The sequence below is a fragment of the Papilio polytes genome, unplaced genomic scaffold (assembly GCF_000836215.1).
Source record: "Papilio polytes unplaced genomic scaffold, Ppol_1.0 DF820956.1, whole genome shotgun sequence".
Classification (NCBI taxonomy): Eukaryota; Metazoa; Arthropoda; class Insecta; order Lepidoptera; family Papilionidae; genus Papilio; species Papilio polytes.
In genome coordinates this window covers 1,418,462-1,443,813 of record NW_013528248.1, presented here as the reverse complement: position 1 = coordinate 1,443,813, position 25,352 = coordinate 1,418,462, and the positions used below count along the sequence as shown (strand labels likewise).

The window sequence follows — 25,352 nt, the reverse complement described above, 5'->3', positions numbered from 1 at the left end:
TACGCACGCAACGTGTGCGATGTCGGACGCACGTGTGTGACGTCACGAACATGCAAGTGCCGACCCATAGACTATCGACTGATGTTTACCGAATTTCGCTCACATTTCGTAATTCGTATCAGAAACACATGTGCGTGTTAACAAGGGAAACCTAAATATTTTATGTTGTTGATCGATTTCTACGAATTGAACACTCTAAAAAAAATGTTTCAGCAAGTTTTAATTCAAGAGTACATACTATAGTTAGGTAGCAATGTAAGGTGAATTAAAAGATGGTACAATAGTCTTTATTGAAGTGATGTTGACGTCGGTCCGTTTGCACAAATTGATAGATTTGCAGTGCATGTGATCTCATTTCTTGTTCCATTGTTATGCAATATTATCTACATAGTTCAGTAGTTACGCTTATCGTAATAGCTTCCGGGTTCGAATTCTTTGTTAATGACTAATATCGTTTAGGCTTAACTTCCATTCGTCGGTTTAGGCGGTTTTTTGCAAAGTAAAAACTATAAACACATAAAATGAAATATAAGAATTTGATTTTTGAGGATTAAAAAAAATGGTATACTATTCTATTATTTCAAATACACTATATAAATATCATATTAGTAACATAAACTTGCACGGTTAGTTGACTCAGCATGATTTCCCGTGTTTCGTTAACAAGTGTTAACTTCACATCATAACTGAAGCACGCAGGTCAATATGCACGCTGTACGTTCGTACATATAATTATGTATATATACTGCATAGAAACAATTGTTTCTCAAAGCCGGTAGCTATCGTATGACCTTGTAAGCGTAGTGGTTGTTGCTATGTATGGGTTCGAATTCTTGTCTTTTATTTTATAGATTTATGATATCTAATAAAATATCCATTAACGACAACGATAGACTACGAAAACTAATGACGTGCTTTTCTTTTTATTTAATGAATATATTTTATCTATACTATTATAATAAAGCGTAAACACAAACTTCTTTGTTACCTAAGATGTCAGCAATTATAGCATATTTTTGAAAAATTATTTCTTTAATGAAAAGCCCTACACTTACCTCACGCTTTAGGCTATATATTTTCACGCCATTACTTAGGGGGTAAATATTTTACATAAAAATCCTAATGTGGAAAAGAGACCATAAGTTGCTGCCAACATCAAGGAAGCAACATTGCCAAGTTTGTCATGTTATTTTGACATTTGCTATTGATAGTTTGACAAATGTAAACAATGAAATAAAGTTTTCATAATTTCATGCGGATGAAGCCGCACGGGAACAGCTAGTACCTAATAAAACTGGCTATTTATACAGTTAAAATAACAAAGCCTGAGAAACTTATTAAGTTCTATAAACAAATGATATTTCTTATGTTAATATGTCCGACCTATTTCCATAATAAACATGAAACCAGTTAAAACCAATAGTTATTTTATAAAATACTTACCTATAAATCTATTGTCATAGATGGTGATATACAGGATGTTACTAAAGTGGACGAAAAAATATTTTTTTTTGCCCAAAATTTTTTTTTAACGTATAGATAAAATATAAAAATTAAAGACTTTCCTTTAGTCAAAAAAGCTATTACAGCAACCTAACGCTTGAATCAATACAACGTTGGCTTGAACAACTCACTCTGGGGATTTGTTTTTTTTTAAAAAAAACAACATTTGTAGAAATTATCTCTTTATTACACTAATCTAGCTTACACAATATTCGAGGCACACATTGCATTATTTTAATTATTTCATTCATTGATTGTATTAAATCTATACATATAATATGCTGCAAAGGACGGCTTAACGTAAAGTATTAGGTACACTAGGAAAAAATAAAAAAAAATAATAAAAAATACACATGTCAAAGTGATAAAAAAAAACTACAACTTAATAGCAATAGATATCTTAAAAAAATATTCTACGTAGCTTATTTCTACGTACTCGTTATAAAATTGCCATAATTAGAGATTCTTCTTAATAATAAACACTACACATGGACGGATATAACATACCTAAATACATATATGTAAAAATAAATATATAGAATGTAAAAATGTAAAAAAATCCAATCTTAAAAAAAACATGTAAAAGATTATTTAAAATTCATTTTAAGTAAAGTCAATTTTGTAACAAAAAAAATATCAGACTGTAATTCAGTCTTAAAAAAAAATTGTAAAAAAAATTCTTCTCTCATGGACGGACACTTATTCACAAAAAAAGAACAAAGTAAACTAGTTTAACTTAAATGCATTTTTTACATTAAAAAGTCTAAAAAATTCAAACTTTATAACTATGATATTTGTATCCTAAAATACGACTAAATTGGCCGAATTGGCAGTTTTCGTTTAAAAAGTTTATAGAAAAAATTGACACCAATTGCCTCGTGAATTTGAGAATACACTTGAAAGATCTAAAAAATTTTTTTTAATATTCCGCCATCTTAAAAATCAAGACAGCACCTATGAATTTTTAAAATGCATTTACAATCAAATTAATGTAAGAAAACATTGAAAAATCGATTCTATAAGAAAAAAAATCCATTTTTTGCTGCATTTTTTACAATTAAAGTTTCTTAAAATACATGTCTTTCTTATATTAAGTGATAATTATATTTGGTGATACAAAAATAGGTATAAATCTACTGCAGTCTATAAATAAATGGACGGTTCACTAAAATACATAGAATAAGAGTCTAAAATTTACTTAATTTTTTCACGCTTAGCTGGATAACTTCCACTGGCCAGCTACCCTTTCCAACGTGCCAGTTGCCAGGCCAGTTATTGACCAATTGTACTGGTTATGTGTGAAATGCGCAGTTAGAAACAAGGAAATTGGACAAAAAGTGTTTATACATTACTTTACGACATAATAATGAAATATTAAGTATATAATATGGAATGTTTGGAATACTTCTATTTTAATAATTTTATTTAACTTCACAGGTATATAATAATTCCAGTCATGGCATAATAGTCTTTTTTCATTTCTCATATTTTACATACATAAGTTAGGACTTTTCTCTGATAAATGTTAAAACATAAAAATAATCGAGATTCTTTGTATTTCCATAATAAAATCGGTGGTAAATTACGATTTATTAATAAAGCATTATTAAAAAATATATTACACATAAAATATATTGCATAATATAAATGCATATTGTAAAATTGTAAGCGAAAATAATTCGCTAATATTAAATCATTTATTTCAAAATTGGATTATCTTTAGAAATATTTCACTGAGATATTATCACGAAATGATAGTCAATTTATAAAAAAAAAGATGAGAAATGCATCCGTTATTGTTACAATAAAACAGACACATTTCCGTACAATTAAATAGTGTTACCAGCACTAAATACTATTCAATCATAATTTCAAAATGGACGACACCTAATTTCTCCCGCCTGTCGTATTTGATGTTTTTGGCCCAAGCTCGGCATTCGATGTTAATCACTCTACCAGCTGGAAATAAATATTTATTTATACACACAAGAGAAAAATTTACATTTTACTAATATTATAAAGGCGAAAGTTTAAATGGATGAATGTTTATTAGAGTTTGCAGTCTGAACCTGAAAGTATCTCGGTGAATACATAGTGGCGGTGGCAGATACGTGGAGAAAGATATGGAAGAACATATAGGCCAGGGATGTTGCGAATATTCGCATCCGCATCCGCAAATGCGGAACTTCCGCATAGATTTGGACATCTGCATCTGCATCCGCATCCGCATTAATCAGTGCGGATGTTCATGCGGATGCGAATATCATGCAAGTAGCCGGCAGTGTTCCTAGCGAACAAGTATTTAGTAGCGCGGGTTTAATTTATGAACCTCTGCGTAATCGCCTTGGACCAGAAAAGGCGGCAATACTCCTGTTCATTAAGTGTAATGCTCCTATTTTTAAATTTAATTACTAATTTGCCAATAGGTGTTTAATATATAATAATGTTTGATTAATTAGATTAAAAATATTAATAATTAAGTCATCATTGTTTTAATTCTTCATTAATATACTTTAGTAACATAATAAAGGCTGAAATGATGATCATGGTGATGACGATTTACATAATATCTTAACATCCGCATCTGCATCCGCATCCGCGGATGTGAGCCCTTAAAACTCCGCATCCGCATTCGCATCCGCGGATGTGAAAAAATCAACATCCGCAACATCCCTGATATAGGCTACTAACTTTTGTTTTTTAAATTCCAAGTGGATGGTGTCGCGGGCTAAAGCTAGTTGACTTGTAAAGAAAAGTGGTCAAACTGCACAGTAGTTTGTTGGCGAGACACACAAATAGTTCAACTACATTACAGATAACAAATGAACAATAACTACTACAATTCGCCAAAACAGCGAAACGGTTGTTCGACATTGGCAAATGCGTTGCCTACTTTCAAAAAACAGACAGGGACGCACAGAGACTAGTTATTTCTCCTGTCTTTACCTGCCACAGTTGTTAAAGAACACATAGATATATAGATATATAGTATAGATGTTACTTTTGGGGCGCACGAGGTGCAGCGCGACGAGCGGGCTGAGGTAGCCCTCTGCGTTGGTGTAGGGGTAGAAGTAGCCGGGGAAGCCGGCGTAGGGCAGGTAGCGCAGCACGCCCACGTTCTCGCGGTCCGCCGCCGTCTCGCCCGCGCACGACACCCACACCATGTTCGCCTGCACACACATCATTTATAATAATAAGCGTAAACACACACTACTACGTTATAACAAATTTCGTAACAATTATAAATAATTTTTTAAATTTTTACTTCGTGTCGTAGGATGTCAGCAATCACAGCATATTTTTAAATTATTCTTTATTTCATAAAAAGCCCTACTCTTACCACACTCTTTATGCTATTTATTTTCACGCTATTAAAATTAGGAGACAAATAAATCGGAAAAACCGTTATTCGAAAAAGGGACAAACTAAAATCCAATAGTAGCAATGAATCATTGCCATGATAACGGCAATTGTTAGCAAATCGCAATTTATATTAATAACAGAAAAAAAAGAAAGCTAAAATAGCAGAATAGGCCACCTGAGGCACACTCTTGCCACAGGTTACTAGCGTCAACCAGTTTTACAAAGTGCACCATAGATATGTGACTTTTTATGCAATTTTAGTCATAGAATAGTTACATAATCTCTGTTGATTTGCGTGAGGTTCTTGATGTGCGACTGCAGCTCTTGCGGCATGTCGCGAGGCAACGCCGCCGTGTCGTTGTAGAACTCCGGCCGCCAGCCGTAGATCCTAAACACGCACGTTGAAAATACACTCACTACTTTAATACTTAACCAACTGAATGTATTACAGCCTTATTTATAAACGAAGTAAAAGTTAAACTTAGGAATAAACAGAATAAGCAATTAATAGAATTGGCTCCTGCAGCACAGGGGAACCTAGTGCAGGAGCCAAGACTCTCATTAAATGTGTATATTTTTAAAATGAAATAATAAAGGATTTATTTATTTTTTTATTAGTACAAATTTTGCTTATACTCAGTTAATTCCTAAGTTTAACTTTATACCGCGTTTATTTGTAAGGCTGTTACAGTCCAATACAGAAACGAATTCATAAATTAGCTTAGTAAGCGCCGTTTGCAATATAATAGACTATTTTTAGTTTTTTTCAAACAGACTTTAAGCAGCAAGTATTCGACTCCTATATATTTCTATAGTTTAATAAAAAAAATCTAAAATAAAACAGATTTAAAACAAACATGACAATATAACATACTTTAAAATAAAACATCGACACAAATATATTCTCTTGTTTTATAAAATGATTTAAAAATAGCATTAAAGTTACATTATCTCTTAAATACCAACTGGACTATGTAACTACAATAAGCATATGAAAACATAGTATTGCTACATAAGGTATATAAAAGAGACATCAGCAGGATGCAGAGATTAACACAAGTACGGCATCCCGCACCTCGTGCCGATTGCATTTCTACAAACACGCAACATGCACTATTATTATAAATCGGAGATAAAACTTGTAAATAGAAAAAAATAGTTTTAAATATAGAGAAAAAAACGAGGTTTTAAATGTCCTGAAGCCATGGTACAGTCAAGACTATTTGCGGTGTACTATTTACAAATAAAAATGGTTTTCAATGTTTTTGAAATACTTAGCAGAGAATAATTAAAAGTATTTACTGTGTACCATTGAACAACCATTTTTCTTACATGTATTTAAAAGCTGCATCTTATTGCTTATTTCGCTTCATCTTAATGCGTACGAAATGTTCAAACAACTAGCTCTTCAGGGACACCGCCTGATATCCTGATTGTACATATAGTAATTTTTGTAGTTGCTACCTCCTCACTCACCTGTTCAGCTTCAAGAAGATGCAGGGCGATGACTTATGGAAGGAGAAGTGGTTCTCCTCGATGCAGGGCTCCCAGGCGCGGATGTCGACGTCGCACACCTTGCCCGGCGGCGGCGGGCTGCGGAAGCCGCAGTTGAAGATGTTCTGACCCGCGCCCGCAGTCTGACCCTTCATCTTGTACACTATTAACATACTAAATTGCTTCAAACTGCCTTAACTAAGTCACTTATAAACCGGCTGTTTTTATTTAACAAGGTAAATTTAAAATCGGAAAATTGCATGTCAAGGTCATCTTGTTGCCCTTATAACTATGTAGGGTTGGCACAGTATGTACTCTTCCACAAATCTCTATCAGCTGCGTATGCGAATTCACTCACTCTTTTACACAATCCATCCATACTTTCTTTAGTACCTTTGTCGTATTTTAATACTACATTTATTGATTACAACTGATCTAATTCAGCAAGTGCAGTCATTTTTGGCAACTAGTGACACCTTAAACATTATTTCTAAAATAAATAATACTAACCTTTTAAAAACTCGATAAGTTCATCCTCCCAATACTTGTAGCTCTCATAGCTGGTGCCTTTGTACCAGATGAGCGTGCTCCGGACATCGGGCGGCAGGGGACGAAAACCAAGGCCTGGGCTGGTGCCAATAAGGCCCCGGTCCTGCTGCAACCGCGGCACGCGAGGGTTGATGAATTGCTCCTTGAAGGTCACCATGCAGATCATGAAGAGTGCCCCCAGCGTCACATAGAATATTATGTAGAATAATATGATTTTACCTAAAATAAGGTAAAATAAAGATTATATATTTAATCTTACAGATAAAACATGTGTATTGCAAAATATAAATATAAAAAAAAATTAGAGCATATGCCCACAATGTAATTGTGGAATTAAAAAAATAAAATAACAAGTCTATATTGTCTTCCAGGCTTTTCTCTACATCTATGTCAAGCTAATTTTATTGAAATCCATTCAGACATATACAAGATATCTCCTAACAAACATTCATCCATATTTCTAACAAATTTTCGAATTTATAACATCAGTAAGAATTAGTAAGTGGAGGAATTGATTTTTGTTTATTCAGTTAATTAAATGCTTAAGTAGCTTTATTAGAAATTGTATTGTTTGTAAAGTCAATAGTAATTATAGAAAGCAAAAGTAAGTGTTACTTTGACCTAGCTATTGTATGGCTTCACTGGGATTAAAGTCGGCAGCTTATTAAGTGATTATTATTTGCTATCGCTGTTTGACCTAATGATGTCTCATTTATCAATCATTAACAGGATTATAGGGCTTCCCCAAATTAGGAAATTTGCCATAAAATTCTTCACATCAAAATAAATTAATAAGGCAATCCTTCATTTCAAATTTAAATACAAGCTTGTGATATTTTTAACTAAACTAAACTTTTTAATTACACAGTTAAAATTCTTCTACAAGTTTGTAACAACTGTTGTAAAATGAATCTTTTATCTTGTTCAAGTAGAAAAAGACTATACAATTTCTTATTTTCAAAACTGCTATAATATACAACATAAATAATTATTTGACCATATCAGTTAAACGAAAGGGATGGATGATATAGTTATTTGGAGAACGAATATCTGGTGTGCCGACCCTATGGGAGTAGGACAATTTAGGCGAGATGATGACATCAGTTAGGGAGTAGAAATGTGTTTATCCCAGTATACTTAATAAAGTAATAGTAATTTTTTTTTCCCAGCCATTGCTATGGAAAAGAACAATAACAGTGTTGTTTTTTTTCTTATAGTTATTTTGTTCTAGCAAAGGAATTTAGTTAATTTCCATTTCGTATTATTATTTATAAATACAATAAGTTATCTTTAACTTGTTGACATCCTGTTCTAACATCAACAAAACACCCTAAAAAAAGCCACGCCCTCAAAACAAGCACGCTTTATCCCTTGTAAACAACGGTTTGAATTGAACGCTATTCAATTATAACAGAAATTGAAAGATCACTTACTACCGTTATTAAAAAACAAAGATTAGCAGAAAACTCACCCCAACTTTCAGCTGTTCTTCCCAAAAAAGCGCCCGTATTCGAATCATAAAAGAAATTTGAAACATTTCCTCTTCTAATAGACCTTGTCGGTTTTGTTTCAATCTCGAATTCTTCCAACTTAGGATTTCGCGGCATCTTATTAACCAATATTAATATATGTTCTGATAAGTAAATTGTTTCAAAATAAAATAATTCGAACAGTGGACTTTCCACAACACCGCAAAACCGTTTTTGATTGATAACCAGAGAGTAATGAAAGGTGATTGAAAATTATAGAGGTAAAGAAAAAAAAATCTAGTAGGGTTGATTATACCAAAGATTATAAACCTAAACCAACAGCTTTAAAGAATCTATGCTAATAGTGAAATGTCACTGCATTCTGTCCTGTCATTGTAGATTTGTCAATGTCACTGCTGTCATTGGAATTGTTCTTCAATTATAGGTCTTGTTAGAGTGAATTTTTAATAATTTTCAGTAAAATTGTACTCAAATTCAATATCTTCACTCTGCAAGACACCGTCAAAGTTAAATTTAATTTAGAAAGCAGGCGTATATATGAGATTTTAAAAGAAATATAAGTAAATTTACTTTTAGAAAACATGGACTCTTCGATTTATAAGATTATTGTAATAGTTGGATTTATTTCTTTATTTCATTCCGCATTCTCGGCAGCACAGCGTAAGATCTAACGATTTTCATTGATATTTGATTTAACTTTAGTCAATCAGTTTAAATTAAAACGTTTGTTACAGATCGTACGTACCTAAGGATCACATCACAAGAATTCACAACTTTACCCTTAGACGTAAGCTAGTCAAATTATTCGTTATCGCCGTAAACAGGTTTTATTCAAATTAGTGGCAAAAACTTTGTAGTTACATTACATTGCTTTGTAAATAGTGTATTGAATCTACCTTTCATTCAGTTATGTCTTCTTATTAATAACTATTTCAATATACATCTACGAGAAATTACTATTATCATTATTTTTAGCCTTTGCTGTAAATTAATACTTATTCAATCTTAACTCCTAAGCTTAAATGCTAAGTGTAGGTGCAAGTACAGTATCTCCACTGGGTTGCCTGTAAGAGATTTCAGATGAGGCCACTCTTGCATGAATTTTGTTGTAGCTTAGTTTTACTATTCTATTGAAATATTTGTGCTTAAAGAATTAAATAAATATGTACTATATTCAATTTACAGATTGTACTCCAAGCAGTATTGAGTTTGTTTGCTGTAATGTGGGGTGTACTGAATGTAGCTGGCAAGCTCAGAGAAATACCTGCAGCGGCAGAATTAAACAACATTAATTGGGAGACACAGCGTAACCTGCCCTCTTTTTACATGTTCAACCACAGGGGAAGAGCTCTTTCATGTAACTATGTACCAAGTCCTAGTAAAAGTGATTTAGATAATTTAGAATGATTGAAATAAGTTAATTTATAATCTGCACCAAAAATAGATAAATCTGAATAACTGGAAAACCTGCAAAACAATATTGCATTAAATTAAATCATATAAAAATATACAATGTAGAAAAAATGTAGCCGTGGAAATCAATAAAATGTAAAATTAATAGGCTAATGGTAAAGTTGTAATAAAATATTGGAATATTTAAATGTCTTTTTCTAAAATAAGAACATAAACACCTTGTATATTTTATAGTATAAGTTAAATAAGCAATCAGTGACTGAAATTCACTAAAATAGCAAAGCAATTGCTGCCCATAGAAATATATGAACATATTAGAGAATATTTCGTTATGAGATGTCAAGTTAAGTATTTTGTACAGCATCAACTTGAGAAGTCTAAAAGACCCTATTACAATGTACATTTTCTCCTTTCTTTATAAGAAAAGGTAAATGCTGCAAATTCCTTTAGTAAAGAAACTAGCAAAGTGAACTGCTTGCTTCCTTTTAGTATAATTTCATGTAGGAAAATTTTCTTGTTCATTCTGATACTGCTAAGATTCCCTTAATTTTTAATTACGACATCTATTGTGAAAAGATTACAGTTGGATAATTAAAAAGGGTAATATAAAAACACTGTCACTAAAAATAATCTTATATTAAAGTAAAATAGTCAAATATATTGTGTCAACACATTTTACACTTTTTACAATGTTTACTTAATCCATAACTATTATGAACCAACATTATTCTTTCAATCAAATATCTATTCTGTTACAAAGACATATATACTCAGTTTATACATATCAGTACAATTAACACACAGTTTAATAACTTGGTCTTACTCATATATTTTTTGTTTAAATACAATGTTTAGTCTTGGGTAGTACACATATGATGTACTAAAAAGTAATGTTACTTGACGCTACAAAAAGTAACATTACTGAATGGCTCTTGTTAATCGGACATTTGGCACTTTTTCGCCTTGAAAATCAAATCAAATAACGAAGTATTTGATTTGATTTGCAATAATGAGAATCAAAAGTGGATAAAATCATTTATAACTAAATTTATTTTTGCTAATATCATATGTTTGACCCTGCTTAAAATTTGATGTAACATAATCTATAACCCTCGTTATATTCTCTTCATGTATTTTGTTCTCACAAATCTGAAGTACTAAAGGTACTAAAAGTGTGTACTAGTATGTTTTCCCAATTGTACTAGTATGGCGCGCACTTGCAGATGTTTGATTAAGCCCAAGACTAATGTGAATGTGGAAGATATAACAATGTTTTAAATTTATCTATGTTCTATGCAATACTCTGCATATTTAAAAACTGTCCCGACACAAACAGGATTGAATATTTTACCATTACAAAATGTCCTTATACTAAACACTTATCACTACCACTCAGTATCTGCCGCGACCCCCTCGGAAGCCACCTCCTCCGCGCCCCCCGCCGCCCCCACGACCAAAACCTCCGCCACCACCGCCACGGCCAAAACCACCACCTCCTCCTCCGCGACCAAACCCGCCGCCGCCTCCGCCTCCGCGGCCGAAACCTCCGCCCCCACCGCGATTGAAACCTCCGCCGCGACCTCCGCCACCCCTATTGAAGCCTCCACCACGGCCACCGCGCGGACCTCCCCTCCCAACACCTCTCTTGGCACCCGGAGGCTGTGGTAGGAACCTCTTCAACGGCAACAACTTTGCGGGGTCGATATAAAACTGCTGGCCGTCTTTGAAACTCTTGGCCTTTATATTCTCCCCGAGTTTCACTGACACGTAGTAGTCGCGTAAGTTTCCAAATATCTCATCTATTTTTCCTATCTGTTCCTTATTTTCTAAGTAAATTGGAGCGTTGAAATACGGTACGTCTTCTATGTCCACTTTGCAAACTAAGTCATCTTGTACCGTCCAACCGTAGTGGCCCAGGGGAATGACTGTCTCCGGCGGCCCGAAGTCCTGCTGCCTAAAGCCGCCACCTCCGCCGCCGCCTCGGCCTCTGCCGCCCCGTCCTCCGCCACGACCGCCGAAACCACCGCGTCCACCGCCACCTCCTCTGCCACGAAACGACATATCTAACAATAAAAGTTTAATCTAAGATCAAAAATAACCTAAAATAACTATGTTTTCATCACACGCGTTTTTGACTTAAAGGATTTTTTTCAACACGCTGCATAACGAAGCAAAAGTTTCACAGCCTTACAGCCACCCTCTTTTCCATTGAAACATGTAGGCATGTGAAGATTCTTATAAATTGCGTAAAAATTAAATTCTTATTTTAAATAATAAGAGAAAATGCCTGGTTTTTAAATAACGGTAATTGAAACATTAATAACATTCAGTCGAAAAGCTGTAGCCATTTTCTTTGTTTTCTTTTGTCAGGTTTATTTTTATTCTGTATACCAAATCGAAATGTCAAGATTGTCAAGTGTCATTCAGCCAGCCAGCCAGTGTCAATTGTCAAACAACAATTTAAAATTGAATATCGACCGAAGTTACTTATTCCTTTTCAGACAAATAAAACAATAAATGTTAATGAATACACTTATTTCGTAAATAAATAATACTTTTATTACGTTAAAACCATGTCTGCCTTAAATGAAGAAATAAAAGAACTTAAAAGGAGAAATGTCGAACTGGCAAAGGCTTTGGAGGACTCGAAATTAACGACAGCGCAAATAGATAGAGAAAAATTGAATCTCATCCGAGAACGAAACGAGTTAAAGTTAAAGTTGAATGTAAGTTTGTATCTTTATCCATTTACTATGAAAAACACAAGGAAAACTGGGTGTAAAATGAGTGAATACATTACAGAGAATTCGCAGTGGCGGTGCTGCTCAAATACGTCAATTGGATGCTGCACTTCAAGCTGCGATTCAGGAGACACTTACACATTTGGTGCAAGCGTCTAATGCGGTCGCGAGGACTATGGAATTGGCTAAAACATACATGCGCGATAGACAAGAGCTTGACGCGTCCTCTCCTCGCTGGAGCAAGCTAAGTGGAACTCCGGCTGCAACAGAGAGGGAGAGGGTAAACAGAGTTCATCCTCTGCTGATTGGTGGTCAGTCAATCCACCCTGTGGTGTCACTCAGCAGAACTTTATTCAATAGTAGCAACTCATGTAAGATATGTTATATACTTGAAAATTTTAGTTTCATTTGTTGCATAATTTATATTAACATAATTTATATCTCTGTAAAGTAGATGTTGTTAAATATTTTATACATTCTAAATGTCTTGTATTTCAGCATCAACAAACAGGAGTCCTAATCAACAAAACCGCAATGTCACAGAGCGGGCTGTCCCTATGCATGTCTTACAAGGTACAAATTAAGTTTTTCACTTAAATTAGAGTAAACAGTCTTTAATTCACTATCCACTTAAAAAACTGGTTTAACTAACTTCAATAAGGTGGTTCTCATTGCCAAAACCACTTTAAAATAAATGTAAAATTAGTAATAGCCTTTGTTTAACTAATAGGAAAGTAATGTATTTTGCTGGGATCTAATTTATTTTATACTAGCTGTTGCTCGCGACTTTGCCTGTGTAAATAAAAAAATATAGTCTATGTTACAGATAAATTTAACAGTGAAAGAATTTTTAAAATCGGCCCGATAATTTTTAAGCTATTTGATTACATACAAAAATACAAATCTTCCTTCTTTATTATATTGGTATAGATAGATTTTTTTTTTTTCATAACAAAAGGTGGCATCGAGCGAGCGGCCACCTGAATCCGCCAAAATGGCGAAGCAACCGCTGCCCATAGACATCCGCAATTGCAAACGTGTTGCCTACCCTTATCCGACTGAGAAGGAGATGCACATAAAGAGGATATTTCCCCTACTTATGTATCTCCACCTCTGTCAAATCCACTTTCCCTTCTCATCCTCTCCTTATAAGAAAAGAGTGGTAAAGAAAAAGGGACTTAAATTAGGGATTTATTTTACCACTATAGCCATTGCAGCTGAACTAATATTGGCAACTGAAGTAACATTCTAAACAATTCCAGATGTATATATACCACTGACAAGGATAGATGCAGCAGAACTGATGGGCAATCAAGAAGACGATGAGGCTAACAATATAGAAAATAGTACAGAAGACATTGGTCTGGAAGGTATACAGCTTAACATCATTTAAACAGCCAATTTTTTTTTAACATGAATAAACCAGCACTTGATCACAACTCCACCTAACCTAAGTAAAGATGCAGTTGAAGCATAGCTAGCATAGCTATGCCATAGAGTCCGCTAGCTCAATAAGTGCTGATTCACCCTGCCCTTGATGTTTTTCGGATGTACAATTTCATTCAAATTGGACCTCTAATTTTTAAATTAAAATTTTGAATTAAAAGTAGATTTTCGAAACATTTTTCACTGAAAGAATTTATTCCAAAAAAAACCGAACTAATTTTGCCTGGTTTGTTCTCTAGGTTAGGTATTTATAGATTACTAGCTTTTGGCCGCTCGTCCATAGCCACGAAATTAAATAAAAGTCAGTGGCCATGTGTTCTTCTAGACTATGTTCTACATCTATGCCTAAATTCCTCTGAAAGTTACAGATATCCGAACTTTCTAAATGTAAGATTTATCTATGCTTTTAATGCTGTTTTAAATTTCGTATTGTAATTTCAGAGAGTGGTGAGCAGGAATTGGAGGAATCACAGAATGGCAATAATTCTGCATGCATGAGTCCGTAAGTTATTGTTTTGATATATAAAACATATATTAGTCTTAAAAGTAACTTCATATATTTATAGAAGGTTATGAAACAGGTGATTGAGGCATCCCCACTACAAGTTTTATGTTCCTACTCTAATGAAATTAAAAAAGAACTCTTCGTCAAATTACTTTACTATTACAATCTAACCTCTTACTTTTTACTAATATAAATGTGAAAGTTTAGATGGATGGATGTTAGAGTTTCTCTATGAAATTTGGTATAGACATAGAGGATACTCTGAAAGAAGGCATTGGCTACTCATTTTTTTTTAAATTCGCGGACGGAGTCCCGGGCGAAAACTAGTTAATTATTTTTTTTTTTTTATAACATAAGATGGCAAACGAGAAAGCGGCCACCTGAATCCGCCAAAATGGCGAAGCGACCGCTGCCCATAGACATCTGCACTTGTAGATGCGTCGCCTACCCTTATCCGACGCAGGAGGAGACGCACATAAAGAGGATATTTCCTCTTCCTATGCATCTCCTCCATCGTCAAATCCATTTCCCCTTCCCATCCTTTCATGAGAAAATGGTGGTAAAGAGAAAGGGACATAAATTAGGCCTCCGGCACCACAGTCATCAGATGAAACATGGCATTAATTATATTTCTTTGATAGAAGTAATTGGATATGTTTTCAGGCAATTACTTGAAACGGTCATAGAAGAAGAGGAGAGTGATCAGACTTCACCCGCCAGGTATGTACAACTGCAACTGCCAATTTCATATTCAAATATTTCAGTTTCTTTGGAAATTATGTAAAAATATTCCATTTTCAGTGCAAGTTGTGCGGACAACCCGTTAGAAGGTCCTAGTTGGTTGCTTGACGTCCATAATGATACAAGGGTATGTATCGCAATAAATTATTTAATACTAGCTTTCGTCCGCGTCTCTTATCGCGTGGAATTAAAAAAAACAAAAGTGAGTAGCCTATGTGTTTTCAAACTATCCTATACGTCTATGCCAAATTTCACCGAAATCCATTCAGCAGTTAAGACTACAAACTTTAACAAACATCCATCCATCTAAACTTTCGCATTTATAAAATTAGTAAGAAGTAAGATTGCTTTTTATACTTTTTTAATATACCATGTGACCATAGACAAGCAGGGCTCAGAGCCGCGTGTCTCTGGAGCCGGACTCCACTACTGAACTGCAGGACATCGCAGGTAGAGCTTCTACGTCTGTTTGCAAGCAACAGGTAATATCATGAAATAAATGCCGTTATATTTTGTGACAATTCAGTAATAAAAATTGTATATAGAGTGAAGCGTCGCCGGTGGTGGGGATGGCGGGGGGCGAGTTCACTCCCACCCTTCGCCGCCGCAAGCGCACCTCCTCCCCCCAGCAGCCTCCGTCGCGTAGAAACAGGTATAAACAATAAAATAACTTTAAATGTTATATCAAATTTGGTTTAATTTTAACCATATGGTCAATTTGACCATATAGAATGACTTTTATTTACTTTTCTCAGTATCAACAAGCGGGTCCTAAAAGTGGTTGTCGCGAAGATGAAATTCGACGACGAACTGAACCCTACACCTCCTAAGAAGATGAAGCCCCAGTCATCACCGCGGCCATCACCTACCCCGCAGTCTGTTCACCAGAAGGTGGCTAAGCTGTCAGTGTCCCAAGAACAGGTTGAGGTGTTATCACCTATTCTGCAGATGAAGGTCCGGCCCAAAGTCGTGATAGACTCCGCCTTGGCAGAAATGACGCGATTTGACGCCCCCAGCCCCAACGGAGCGACTGACGCCCGCGTCATCATCCTCTCGTAAGTATTGTCACATTTATGGGAATGTTCCCAATACAGAGGGATTTTTCAGGATTATATCTTATATATTCCAATAAATATCTTTATATCTATCGTGATAAGGTTGAATTTAGATTGTTCAGTGCAAAAGATGGCATACTAGCCATTGGTGGCTATATATACTTTTCGTTATTAAAGGCCTGTCTCACCAAATTGTAAATTGTGTGATAACAATCCAATGTTTAAAACATAAGATAGAAATATCGGATTTTGTTCCCTTATCTGACAGTGACGCCATTTTTAAGCTATCTGTGCCTCTATCAGCCAGTGGTGGGACAGGTCCTTACAATGGTAAGTTAGTTGAAAAAAGAGTAGAGAAGAGCGAGAAGTGTTGTAGTTGTATTAATTTAAATATAGATAGTATAGAAATGATACTTATTAATAGTGAACCGAGCACACCCGCGTGCGGCAGCGAGGCCGCGCCGCGCCGAGCCGCCGGCAGCCCTCTACATACTGACAATGATATACAAACACGCGTCACGCGGCGAGACACCAACAAACCTAGAGATACGAGTGCATCTCGGCGGGACACGAGTGCATCCCGACGAGACACTAGTGCCACCCGACGAGACACGAGTGCATCTCGACGGGACACGATTGTCTCTCGACGTGAAACGGACGAGAATCGACGTGACAGTCGGAGCGTGACACCAGAGAGTGACAGCTGTCTTGACAGACAGGAAGGACGCTCTAGAAGACCGAGAAAACAAGTCGTGTACAGAGAAAAACCGCTCAATAGGTATGTGTTTTAAAATGTCTCATAAAAATATATTATCTGATTGTACTTTTACATTATACAATACAATAGCTTGAATAACCGTTACTTTTCTACTATTTTTGCACAATCTTTTTAAGAAACTACCCGCACTGTGCTGAAATTTCTTCAAAGTGAAATTGTAAATATGTGTTTTTTTTTTCCAGAAAATTACGAAGATAAACAAAAACTAGATGTTCGTTGCGACACATTTATATCCATGTATATATGATGTTTAGTATATGAATGTTAAAAATAATGAAATATCAAGGAATGTTAGTAAATTACGTAGTTTAAAAAATACGTTAATGTTTTGAATTGTCAATTATTAATTACTAGTTGTTTATAGCGACTTTATCTGTATTGTGAAAACTTTATTGTATTGTTTATATTCTATGAAACTTTTAATTTCAAATGTCAAAATTAAATACCTAAATGACAACATAGGCCTTTTGCCATTGGATAATGTTGCCATGGAAATCTTTGATGCTATTGCCTTGTATATTTGTCCCTTTCTCGCATGATTTATCTACCCCCGATTTAAATACCTAAAATAGCTTATAGAATATCGTAAGGGGCTTTTAATTAATATACTGTGATTTCTGACAAACATAACAAAGTTTGTTTACCCTTTATTATGTTTTGTTGTACTTATTACTAACTAAAAAAACAGACAATGCTTCTTTACATCTATTGTTACTTTTTCTGCCTTTTTCCTTGTTCTTCGTATATTTTTCTTGTTTCTAACATTAATGAATTCTAATTTAAGAATATATTTCTTTCGTAAAATAAGATGTTGTATAATTATATCTGTTTATTTTATATTATTCTTTCTAAATGTATGTACTTAATAATTTGTATAGATAGATGCTTTTACTGTTTTCTAGATATTTAACTTGACTAATTCATATTTCTTTATCTCTTTGAATCATTCTTAAAATATAGTAAAAAAATTAACCCTTTCACTGAAGCAATATCCTTTTTATGGACTTACTAATGTGCATGAGATTTTAGATTTATTTTCCAAGCTATATAAGGTATTTCTAATTATTTATAGGTTATGTTAATTAGCTGTCAATAGCTAAAGCCCACTATACACGCTATCTTATATAAACAATAGGATCGTGTGTAGCGGGCCTAATGTGGATTAAAAATTGTTTAAACACATATTGAATTGTATCCTGTAAGACTGATAGACAAGTTTGTTTTATTTATTGTAGGAAAACTAAAACAAAATGTGTAATCTGTATTTAAAATTCCTTTTGATTAGCTTAATGGATTTTAATTTAATCTGTTAATATTCTCATGTTGTAATTGTCTTCTGTAATGTTTGTAACCTTATTATTTATAAAATGCATTACAACATTTTATTGGTTTTTTAATTTTTACCTTGATATGTTTTTTTTAGAATTGAAATAACGAAATCAAGTTCGATATTTAGAATACTGATTCCCGCCACAATGGCGCGCTTATTCACAACACTTCTGAATGACATTGACAGATATAAGGATTAGGGATGGGATGTGTTTGCAAATGTTCTAGTGTTGTCCTATTACTTACCGTACCGTTTTCTTGATAGTTTGGAATGATAGAAATAAAACTACAAAACTTCTTTGTAATTTACATTTTAATGTAAGTAAAATTAATTCTACGTATACATTTATCAACAATAATTTAGGGAGATTGTAAACATTCAACTTTAACACACGTCTATTTTGATTGGAAACAGTTAAAACGCGTTCGTAAAATCGCACATATTTAATTAGTATTCATATTAACCAGAATTCGCCAAAATGGCAAATCAATATCTACCCTCAGTACTCTAACACTTGCAAAATCACCAATTAAACATTTCCAATAAACATATACTTTTTTTTATTAAGTAATACACATTTGTTACCAATCTCCATACATTTCGACTTAGTCTCTGACCGGTATAGATTTTTTAAAATTATATAATAAATATTCAATTTAAAGTTCAAATTACATATTAAACAACATATAAGGCCCCAGGTAAGGCAAAAACATTGACATTTCCTGACCTAATATTTTTCCTCTTACAATATAAAAATTATTTAATATTCAAAAATTCAAATAATTTAACATTATATTGAACTGTCTCTACTGTGAACTTTTAAAATATTAACAAGTTTTTTAACAAGGCAACATTAACGATTTCTTAGTATTTCAAGATTCAAGATTTTATAGATAATAAAACATTCTCTACAAGATCTCGATTTAAATATTCATAGAGTAATAAATAGAATTTCAGAATAGTCTTTAAAGTAAACATACATTATTTAGAGTAAAAGGAACTTAATACTTTTAAATCTTGCTACAATAAAATCTGAAATAACTTTGTTAAAGAACATTATATACTATTTAAATATAGTTATATAATTAAGAGCATTTTATTTAACAAACAGCAAATAGAAACGTATATGTGATAAAACTACATAGTATTTGTAAAGTTTAACTATGGAGAAAAATGACAGTTTTACGATTTATTATTTCTCAGTTTATGAAAACAAAATTATATTACGTAAATGTATTTATTTGAAAGAAAACTTACAAAGAAAATTTTATAACCTAACTAAATGAGTCTATAACGAGAAACATTTCCCTTACGACGATTTAAATAAGGAATGAGTTAGTGTCCGCGTCAGTCTAACTGGCGGGCGGCGTGGGGGGCGCGGGCGGTGCGGGGGGCGCGGGGGGAGCTTCTGGCGGCTGCAAGGTCACCTCCACGCTCGGCTCTGTTTGGTTCTAGAAAACAATACTAAATAAATTTAAAAACATTTCTTCTTATATGTATGTACAGTCAGCTTCGTAAAAATTAAAACATTTAGAAAAAACATTGACACTTCTTTGGTCTCTTACTTTTCTTTGAGTTGCAAAATGAACGTATTCGTTAATATGAATTGTTAGTTAGAAGCGTATGGATTGATTTGGAATTACATACATACATATTTTGAAGCCGAAGAGATATATCATACAAGTCGAAAGTTTTGTAAACGTCTACATATTTTTAGCTGACTGTACATTTTTACTGGCTGTAGCCTAAACTCGTCTCAAAGTATCGCACGAGACGCAATATTAGTTATACAAGCCGTTTTTCTCCGTCTACAGAGATATGCACAAATACCTTTTACAGGCATTATGCCCGGTTTACACCAATACAATTGGTCAGTAGAGCGCAATAACTGTACTAGCAATCTATTGGTATACTGTGCCATGTAAATAAATCCAACCATACAATTTATGACTGGTGAACCGCGCGTTTAAAATCTTGTAACATATGCTGAAAAGAGATAGCGAATGTCTGTGTATCTCACTTGCAACTCGACTGTGGCGGTGGCGGTGGCGACTGTAGTGTCGTTGTGCGCATGCGTGCGGTGCTTGTGTCGGCGCTCCACGTGACCGAAGCAATGCTCGCACTCGTCTTCGCTGCTCTCGGATTCAGACTCGTCAAATCTACGCGGCTTCTCGTATATGCAACAACCTAAATAGAACATTCACTGAGGATTTAACCAGTAAAGCAGGACTCACTGGCGCCAGTTCGTAATTACCTTATGCCAGTTGAATCAGCGCTGGAAGCATTATACAACAAGTAGCCCATACTCTGGTACAGTAAGTTTCGTGTCAGCATCGGTTATGTTTAAAATCTTAAACCTAACTGTTTAGACTACAAAGAAAACACTTTCGCCCGTGACTCTGTCCGCGTGGAAAAAAACATAAGCGAGTAGTCCATGTGTTCTTCCAAACTATTCTCTACATCTATACCAAATTTCATCGAATTCCGTTGTTTAGGCAACAAACTCTAACAAACATCTATCCATCTAAACTTTCGCATTTATATAATACTAGCTCTTCCCGTGCGACTTCATCCGCATGAAATTATGAAAATGTTATTTTATTGTTTACATTTGACAAATTATCAATTACAAATGTCAAAATTTCATGACATGATGACAACCTTGCTTCCTTGAAGTTGGTAGCAACTTATGGTCTCTTTCCCACATTAGTGTTTTTATCCAAAATATTTACCCCCTAAGTTTAATGGCGTTAAAATATATAGCCTAAAGCGTGACGCTAGTGTAGGGCTTTTTATTAAAGAAAAAAATATTCAAAATATGCTGACATCTTAGGCAACAAAGAAGTGTGTGTTTACGCTTTATTATAATAGTATAGATAAATCTGATTATCTTCCAGGTTTCGGGTTGTGGCAAATACTTTTTTTTAATAATATACAATTTGTTGTTGTTAGGACTTACATTTGGATTTCTTCTTGTTCATGTGTTCATTGTCGACAGTGTCCTCGGTCCAGCCGACTTTCTTGCGCGGCGCTGCTCGCGTCGGTCGCAAAGTGATCACCGTTACTGGTTCTACGTTCGCCTACAAACATAAACGTTTGCGAAACATTAAATCTAACATTTAGACCTTGGTTTCACTAAGTAGCTACTCGGTTGGTGGAAACAAGGTTTAAATCCGTCTAGGTAGGCGCAGCTGTTTGTGAGTTTTATTTCCACTGGCCCAGTTTCAATTGCTATACAAAATAGCGGTCAAGTGCTTATGACTTAGAAGTAGGTCTCAGTAACAAGGTCCTTAATTTTCAACAAGAAAAAAAATTATGCACAATTTTATAAAGAAAAAATATTAAATTATTTTATGATTTTCTATTCACTCTATAAATGAAATTTTACTCTTCTTCTTACTAAATATTTTTTATATTTATAAATACGTTAGCTGTCGCCCGCGATTCCGTCCACGCGAAATTAAAAAAAAATAGCTCATATTGTTCCATACCATCTACATCTTAGGCTACATACATCCACTTGACCATCTTAATTTACGCATTTACAATACCATTAAGAAGTAAAATTTGTTGAGTCTAAATCGTTACCTTATCAGTTATACAATTTGTGAACATTATGTCAATGGCCTAAATATGTTTAAAATCCGTTTAGTTATCAGTAACTGTTGATTTTGTTATTCATAATGTTTAATAGTAAACGTAAACAAATAAATTGTTTTATCCAAAGATGATACAGTTTTTTTTTAATATATCAAAAGGCGAGCGGCGGGAACACCGAGATGATCAACGACGGCCACGGACATCCGTAACACCAGAGGAACCACAAATACGTTGCCGGCGCTTAATTTGTGAGAGTCAAAATGGCGGGTGTAACTTAATTTAGTTATAACTAGCTGTCGCCCGCGACTCCGTTGGCGTGATATTAATAAAAACAAAAGAAAGTAGCCTATATGTTCCAGACTATCCTCTACATCTATGCCAAATTTCATCCAGATCCGTTCAGCCGTTTAGGCTACAGACTCTAACAAACATCCATCCATCCAAACTTTCACATTTATAATATTAGTATGAAGTATGATTACGTTCTAGGGAAGGTACGTACGAACGTACGGTAAGGTTTTTTGAGCGAAGTACTAAATAGTACATTTTTTTAGTACGTGGTATAATTTAATTCGCAATGGTACACCCGCCATCTTGACTCTCACCTTAATTTTCAGTTCAGTTTATATCATTGTTTTGTATCACCTTATTGAACTATATTATCTAGATTATATTCTAGATTAGCATGTTGTGTTTAAACAGCAGTACACATTAGAAGTTACTAGGAAAAAATATAAAAACCATCATATAATTTATTTTTATTCACTTATATGCTTGTGTAATACAATGAGTAAAACAAATATGAATTGATAAAAAAATTTATTACAAGTATTTACTCTGCTCTTCAGAGAGATATGTCATATTTATCTTCTTGCTATCTCAAATAAATATGATTATAAAATTTATCTGATGACCTTTCCTTCAAAGAGAGCATTAATTTTAGCTTCATGGTATCCGAGAAAATTTGCTAAAACATCCCTTGTATGTTGTCCTAAAATTGGGGGTGCAGTCCGAGCGCAGTTGCCCCCCGCACTATACACAGTTGGGGGTCCAACTAGCTTCACAGACCCTGCATCTGGATGAGGTAGTTCTTTCACCAGCTCTATAGCTTTCACATGCTCATCTTCAAACACATCCTTCATAGTATTCACTGGTCCGTTGGGGAATGATGCATTTTTGAATATCACCGCCCATTCTTTCTTCGTTTTCGTAACAATAACATCGCTGATAATTTTAATTAATTCATCTCTATTGATTACTCGGACAGAATTATCTATAAACCTCTCATCATTAATTAAATCTTCCTTATTAATAAGTTTACAGAGATGTGCAAATTGCGCATTAGATCCAGTTCCTATAACAATTTCGCCATCTTTGGTTTTAAATGCTTGATAAGGTACGATGTTAGCATGAGCTGTTCCCCAACGTTTGGGCTCAATCCCACAATTCAAATAAATGTTAGCTACATTAATCATACTTGATATTTGTGTTGATAGCAGATTACAATCAATCTTTTGTCCTTTGCCTGTGTTTTTCCGATAATACAAAGCAGTCATTATAGCTCCGAATGCATGCAAGCCAGTTGTGATATCAGTGATGGCAACACCAGGCTTCACTGGGTTACCATTCTTTTCTCCGGTTGTATTAAGTAGTCCACCCATTGCAGCTGCTATCACATCATATCTGAAATAGATAAATTACTTTAAATAAAAAAACATCTTTGATTCAACTACAAATAAGGTAAAATACTTTATACTGTGATAATACTAAAATATTGTACCAATTAATTTTTCATGTAAAAATAATAACTCACCCAGGTTTCTTAGCATAAGGCCCGGTAGAACCAAAACCAGTGATTGCGCAGTATATTAGCTTGGGATTTACTTTGCTCAAGTTGTCATAGCCCACAGCCAACTGGTCCAACTTGCCAGGCACAAAGTTCTCCACCAATACATCACATTTCCTAGCCAAGTCATACATTAAGTTTTTACCTGAAAATAAATTTCTATATTAGCCTCTCTAGAACATAGGCTTGTTGTTATAGATTTTAAGTAATTATATCTTATTATATGTATTTAAAATGAGTACAGTTATTGCAATAAGGGGGTAATTATAAAGCTAGTACAAAGACTAATAAGAAAGAGTGAGTTCATCCACTTTTTTAATCAAACTGAAAAGTAGAATTTAACATCAAAGCCTCAATTACATAATTACAGATGCAGATTGTAAAATACTGCATTTATGAAAAGTTTACTTACCCTCATTAGATTTGAAATTAACACAAATACTTTTCTTATTTCTATTAACAGCCATAAAGTAAAAGGAATCCTTGTTTCCTTTTAAAAAAGGTGGTCCCCACTTCCTTGCTTCATCACCATCTAAGCTCTCAACTTTAATTACGTTCGCACCCAAATCGCCTAGAGTCATAGTGCAAAATGGGCCGGCGATTACCCGCGTAAGATCTAACACGTTAACATCGCTGAGTAAACCCGCCGGTTTAGATGAATAATTCCGTCTAATAACAGGTGCTAACAAGCTCAAAATACGAAAACTAGGTTTTAAAATATACGCGCCAAAAGTTTTAGTAGAACCCATTATGATTGCGAACGTAACAAAACAGCCTACGGACGCATCGAGCGCCTACCGGTTATCTAAACCTGAAGTTAGTTTGTCGTATCGTAGTAATAACACATCAAACATAGAAGATAAGGTCGTGTTTACATCTACACTATTATATTACCTCTTGTATTTGTGAGGAGACCGTCGTAACCGCAGTGCTTGTCGTAGCCATCTCCTCAGGTTGAATCGTCCTCTGGCGATCGCCCATTAAAGAAGTGTTTGTTTGTTAAGTGTTTTCACATTATAATCACGCCTCAAGACGGTTTTTTACCTAAGTATCTAGTCACGATTTAGAAATAATTCACTTATCTATTACTATTTATAGGTGACACACATTTGACAAAACAAAATGTCAAAATTTTTGTTTTTTCCAATTGTCAATTTTTGACAATAGCGAAAAGTGTTGTCCGAATAAAATATTTTTAAATCAAGTTAATGCCTTTTAAAAATTTATGCGGTGAAATACGGCTAAAACAGTACTTGAATGCTCATATAAAATAAAATCACTTAAAATGTACAAAACTAGACTTTGTTTTGTTATATAACAAAGAATCTACACCTCTTCTTGGAGGGACGGAATAGCAACGGTGGATAGAGGAGGGGAGGGGTGATGGGGTCATGACATGACACCCCCCTGAGCTGGTTGGTCAAGAGCTCAAAAAAATTTATTTATATATTTTGTCAAGCTCTTGACTTGACCACGACTATGTGACCTCCCCCTGGCG

The 25,352-nt window shown here is 34.3% G+C and overlaps 6 protein-coding genes across 6 annotated transcripts; 2 read left to right on the top strand and 4 right to left on the bottom strand.

The window, feature by feature from the left end:
* Positions 1–1,668: 1,668 nt before the first annotated feature.
* LOC106110016 (sodium/potassium-transporting ATPase subunit beta-2-like) lies at positions 1,669–8,638 on the bottom strand. The gene is made up of 6 exons (XM_013291695.1): positions 8,381–8,638; positions 6,871–7,128; positions 6,343–6,523; positions 5,143–5,254; positions 4,505–4,673; positions 1,669–3,462 (listed from the first exon to the last, which is right to left on the bottom strand). The coding sequence occupies exons 1-6, from the start codon at positions 8,514–8,516 to the stop codon at positions 3,359–3,361; spliced, it is 960 nt and encodes a 319-aa protein (XP_013147149.1). The 5' UTR covers positions 8,517–8,638; the 3' UTR covers positions 1,669–3,358.
* A 145-nt stretch (positions 8,639–8,783) lies between these two features.
* On the top strand, positions 8,784–9,957 carry LOC106110019 (membrane magnesium transporter 1). The gene is made up of 3 exons (XM_013291698.1): positions 8,784–9,059; positions 9,134–9,186; positions 9,585–9,957. The coding sequence occupies exons 1-3, from the start codon at positions 8,981–8,983 to the stop codon at positions 9,804–9,806; spliced, it is 354 nt and encodes a 117-aa protein (XP_013147152.1). The 5' UTR covers positions 8,784–8,980; the 3' UTR covers positions 9,807–9,957.
* Positions 9,958–10,433: 476 nt separating this feature from the next.
* LOC106110018 (probable H/ACA ribonucleoprotein complex subunit 1) lies at positions 10,434–11,964 on the bottom strand. The gene has a single exon (XM_013291697.1). It carries the CDS (start codon positions 11,871–11,873, stop codon positions 11,205–11,207), a length of 669 nt encoding a protein of 222 aa, XP_013147151.1. The 5' UTR covers positions 11,874–11,964; the 3' UTR covers positions 10,434–11,204.
* A 294-nt stretch (positions 11,965–12,258) lies between these two features.
* LOC106109972 lies at positions 12,259–18,459 on the top strand. Its single transcript, XM_013291636.1, has 12 exons — positions 12,259–12,538; positions 12,615–12,924; positions 13,052–13,126; positions 13,816–13,923; positions 14,441–14,501; positions 15,168–15,224; positions 15,306–15,372; positions 15,629–15,727; positions 15,791–15,897; positions 16,001–16,300; positions 16,725–17,078; positions 17,261–18,459. The coding sequence occupies exons 1-12, from the start codon at positions 12,386–12,388 to the stop codon at positions 17,274–17,276; spliced, it is 1,707 nt and encodes a 568-aa protein (XP_013147090.1). The 5' UTR covers positions 12,259–12,385; the 3' UTR covers positions 17,277–18,459.
* A 243-nt stretch (positions 18,460–18,702) lies between these two features.
* Positions 18,703–24,984, bottom strand: LOC106110043 (protein phosphatase 1 regulatory subunit 11-like). Its single transcript, XM_013291727.1, has 4 exons — positions 24,749–24,984; positions 21,368–21,488; positions 20,429–20,595; positions 18,703–19,859 (listed from the first exon to the last, which is right to left on the bottom strand). Exons 1-4 carry the CDS (start codon positions 24,833–24,835, stop codon positions 19,761–19,763), a joined length of 474 nt encoding a protein of 157 aa, XP_013147181.1. The 5' UTR covers positions 24,836–24,984; the 3' UTR covers positions 18,703–19,760.
* Positions 22,815–24,704, bottom strand: LOC106110042 (succinate--hydroxymethylglutarate CoA-transferase). Its single transcript, XM_013291726.1, has 3 exons — positions 24,267–24,704; positions 23,822–23,999; positions 22,815–23,691 (listed from the first exon to the last, which is right to left on the bottom strand). The coding sequence occupies exons 1-3, from the start codon at positions 24,601–24,603 to the stop codon at positions 22,911–22,913; spliced, it is 1,296 nt and encodes a 431-aa protein (XP_013147180.1). The 5' UTR covers positions 24,604–24,704; the 3' UTR covers positions 22,815–22,910.
* Positions 24,985–25,352: the final 368 nt, after the last annotated feature.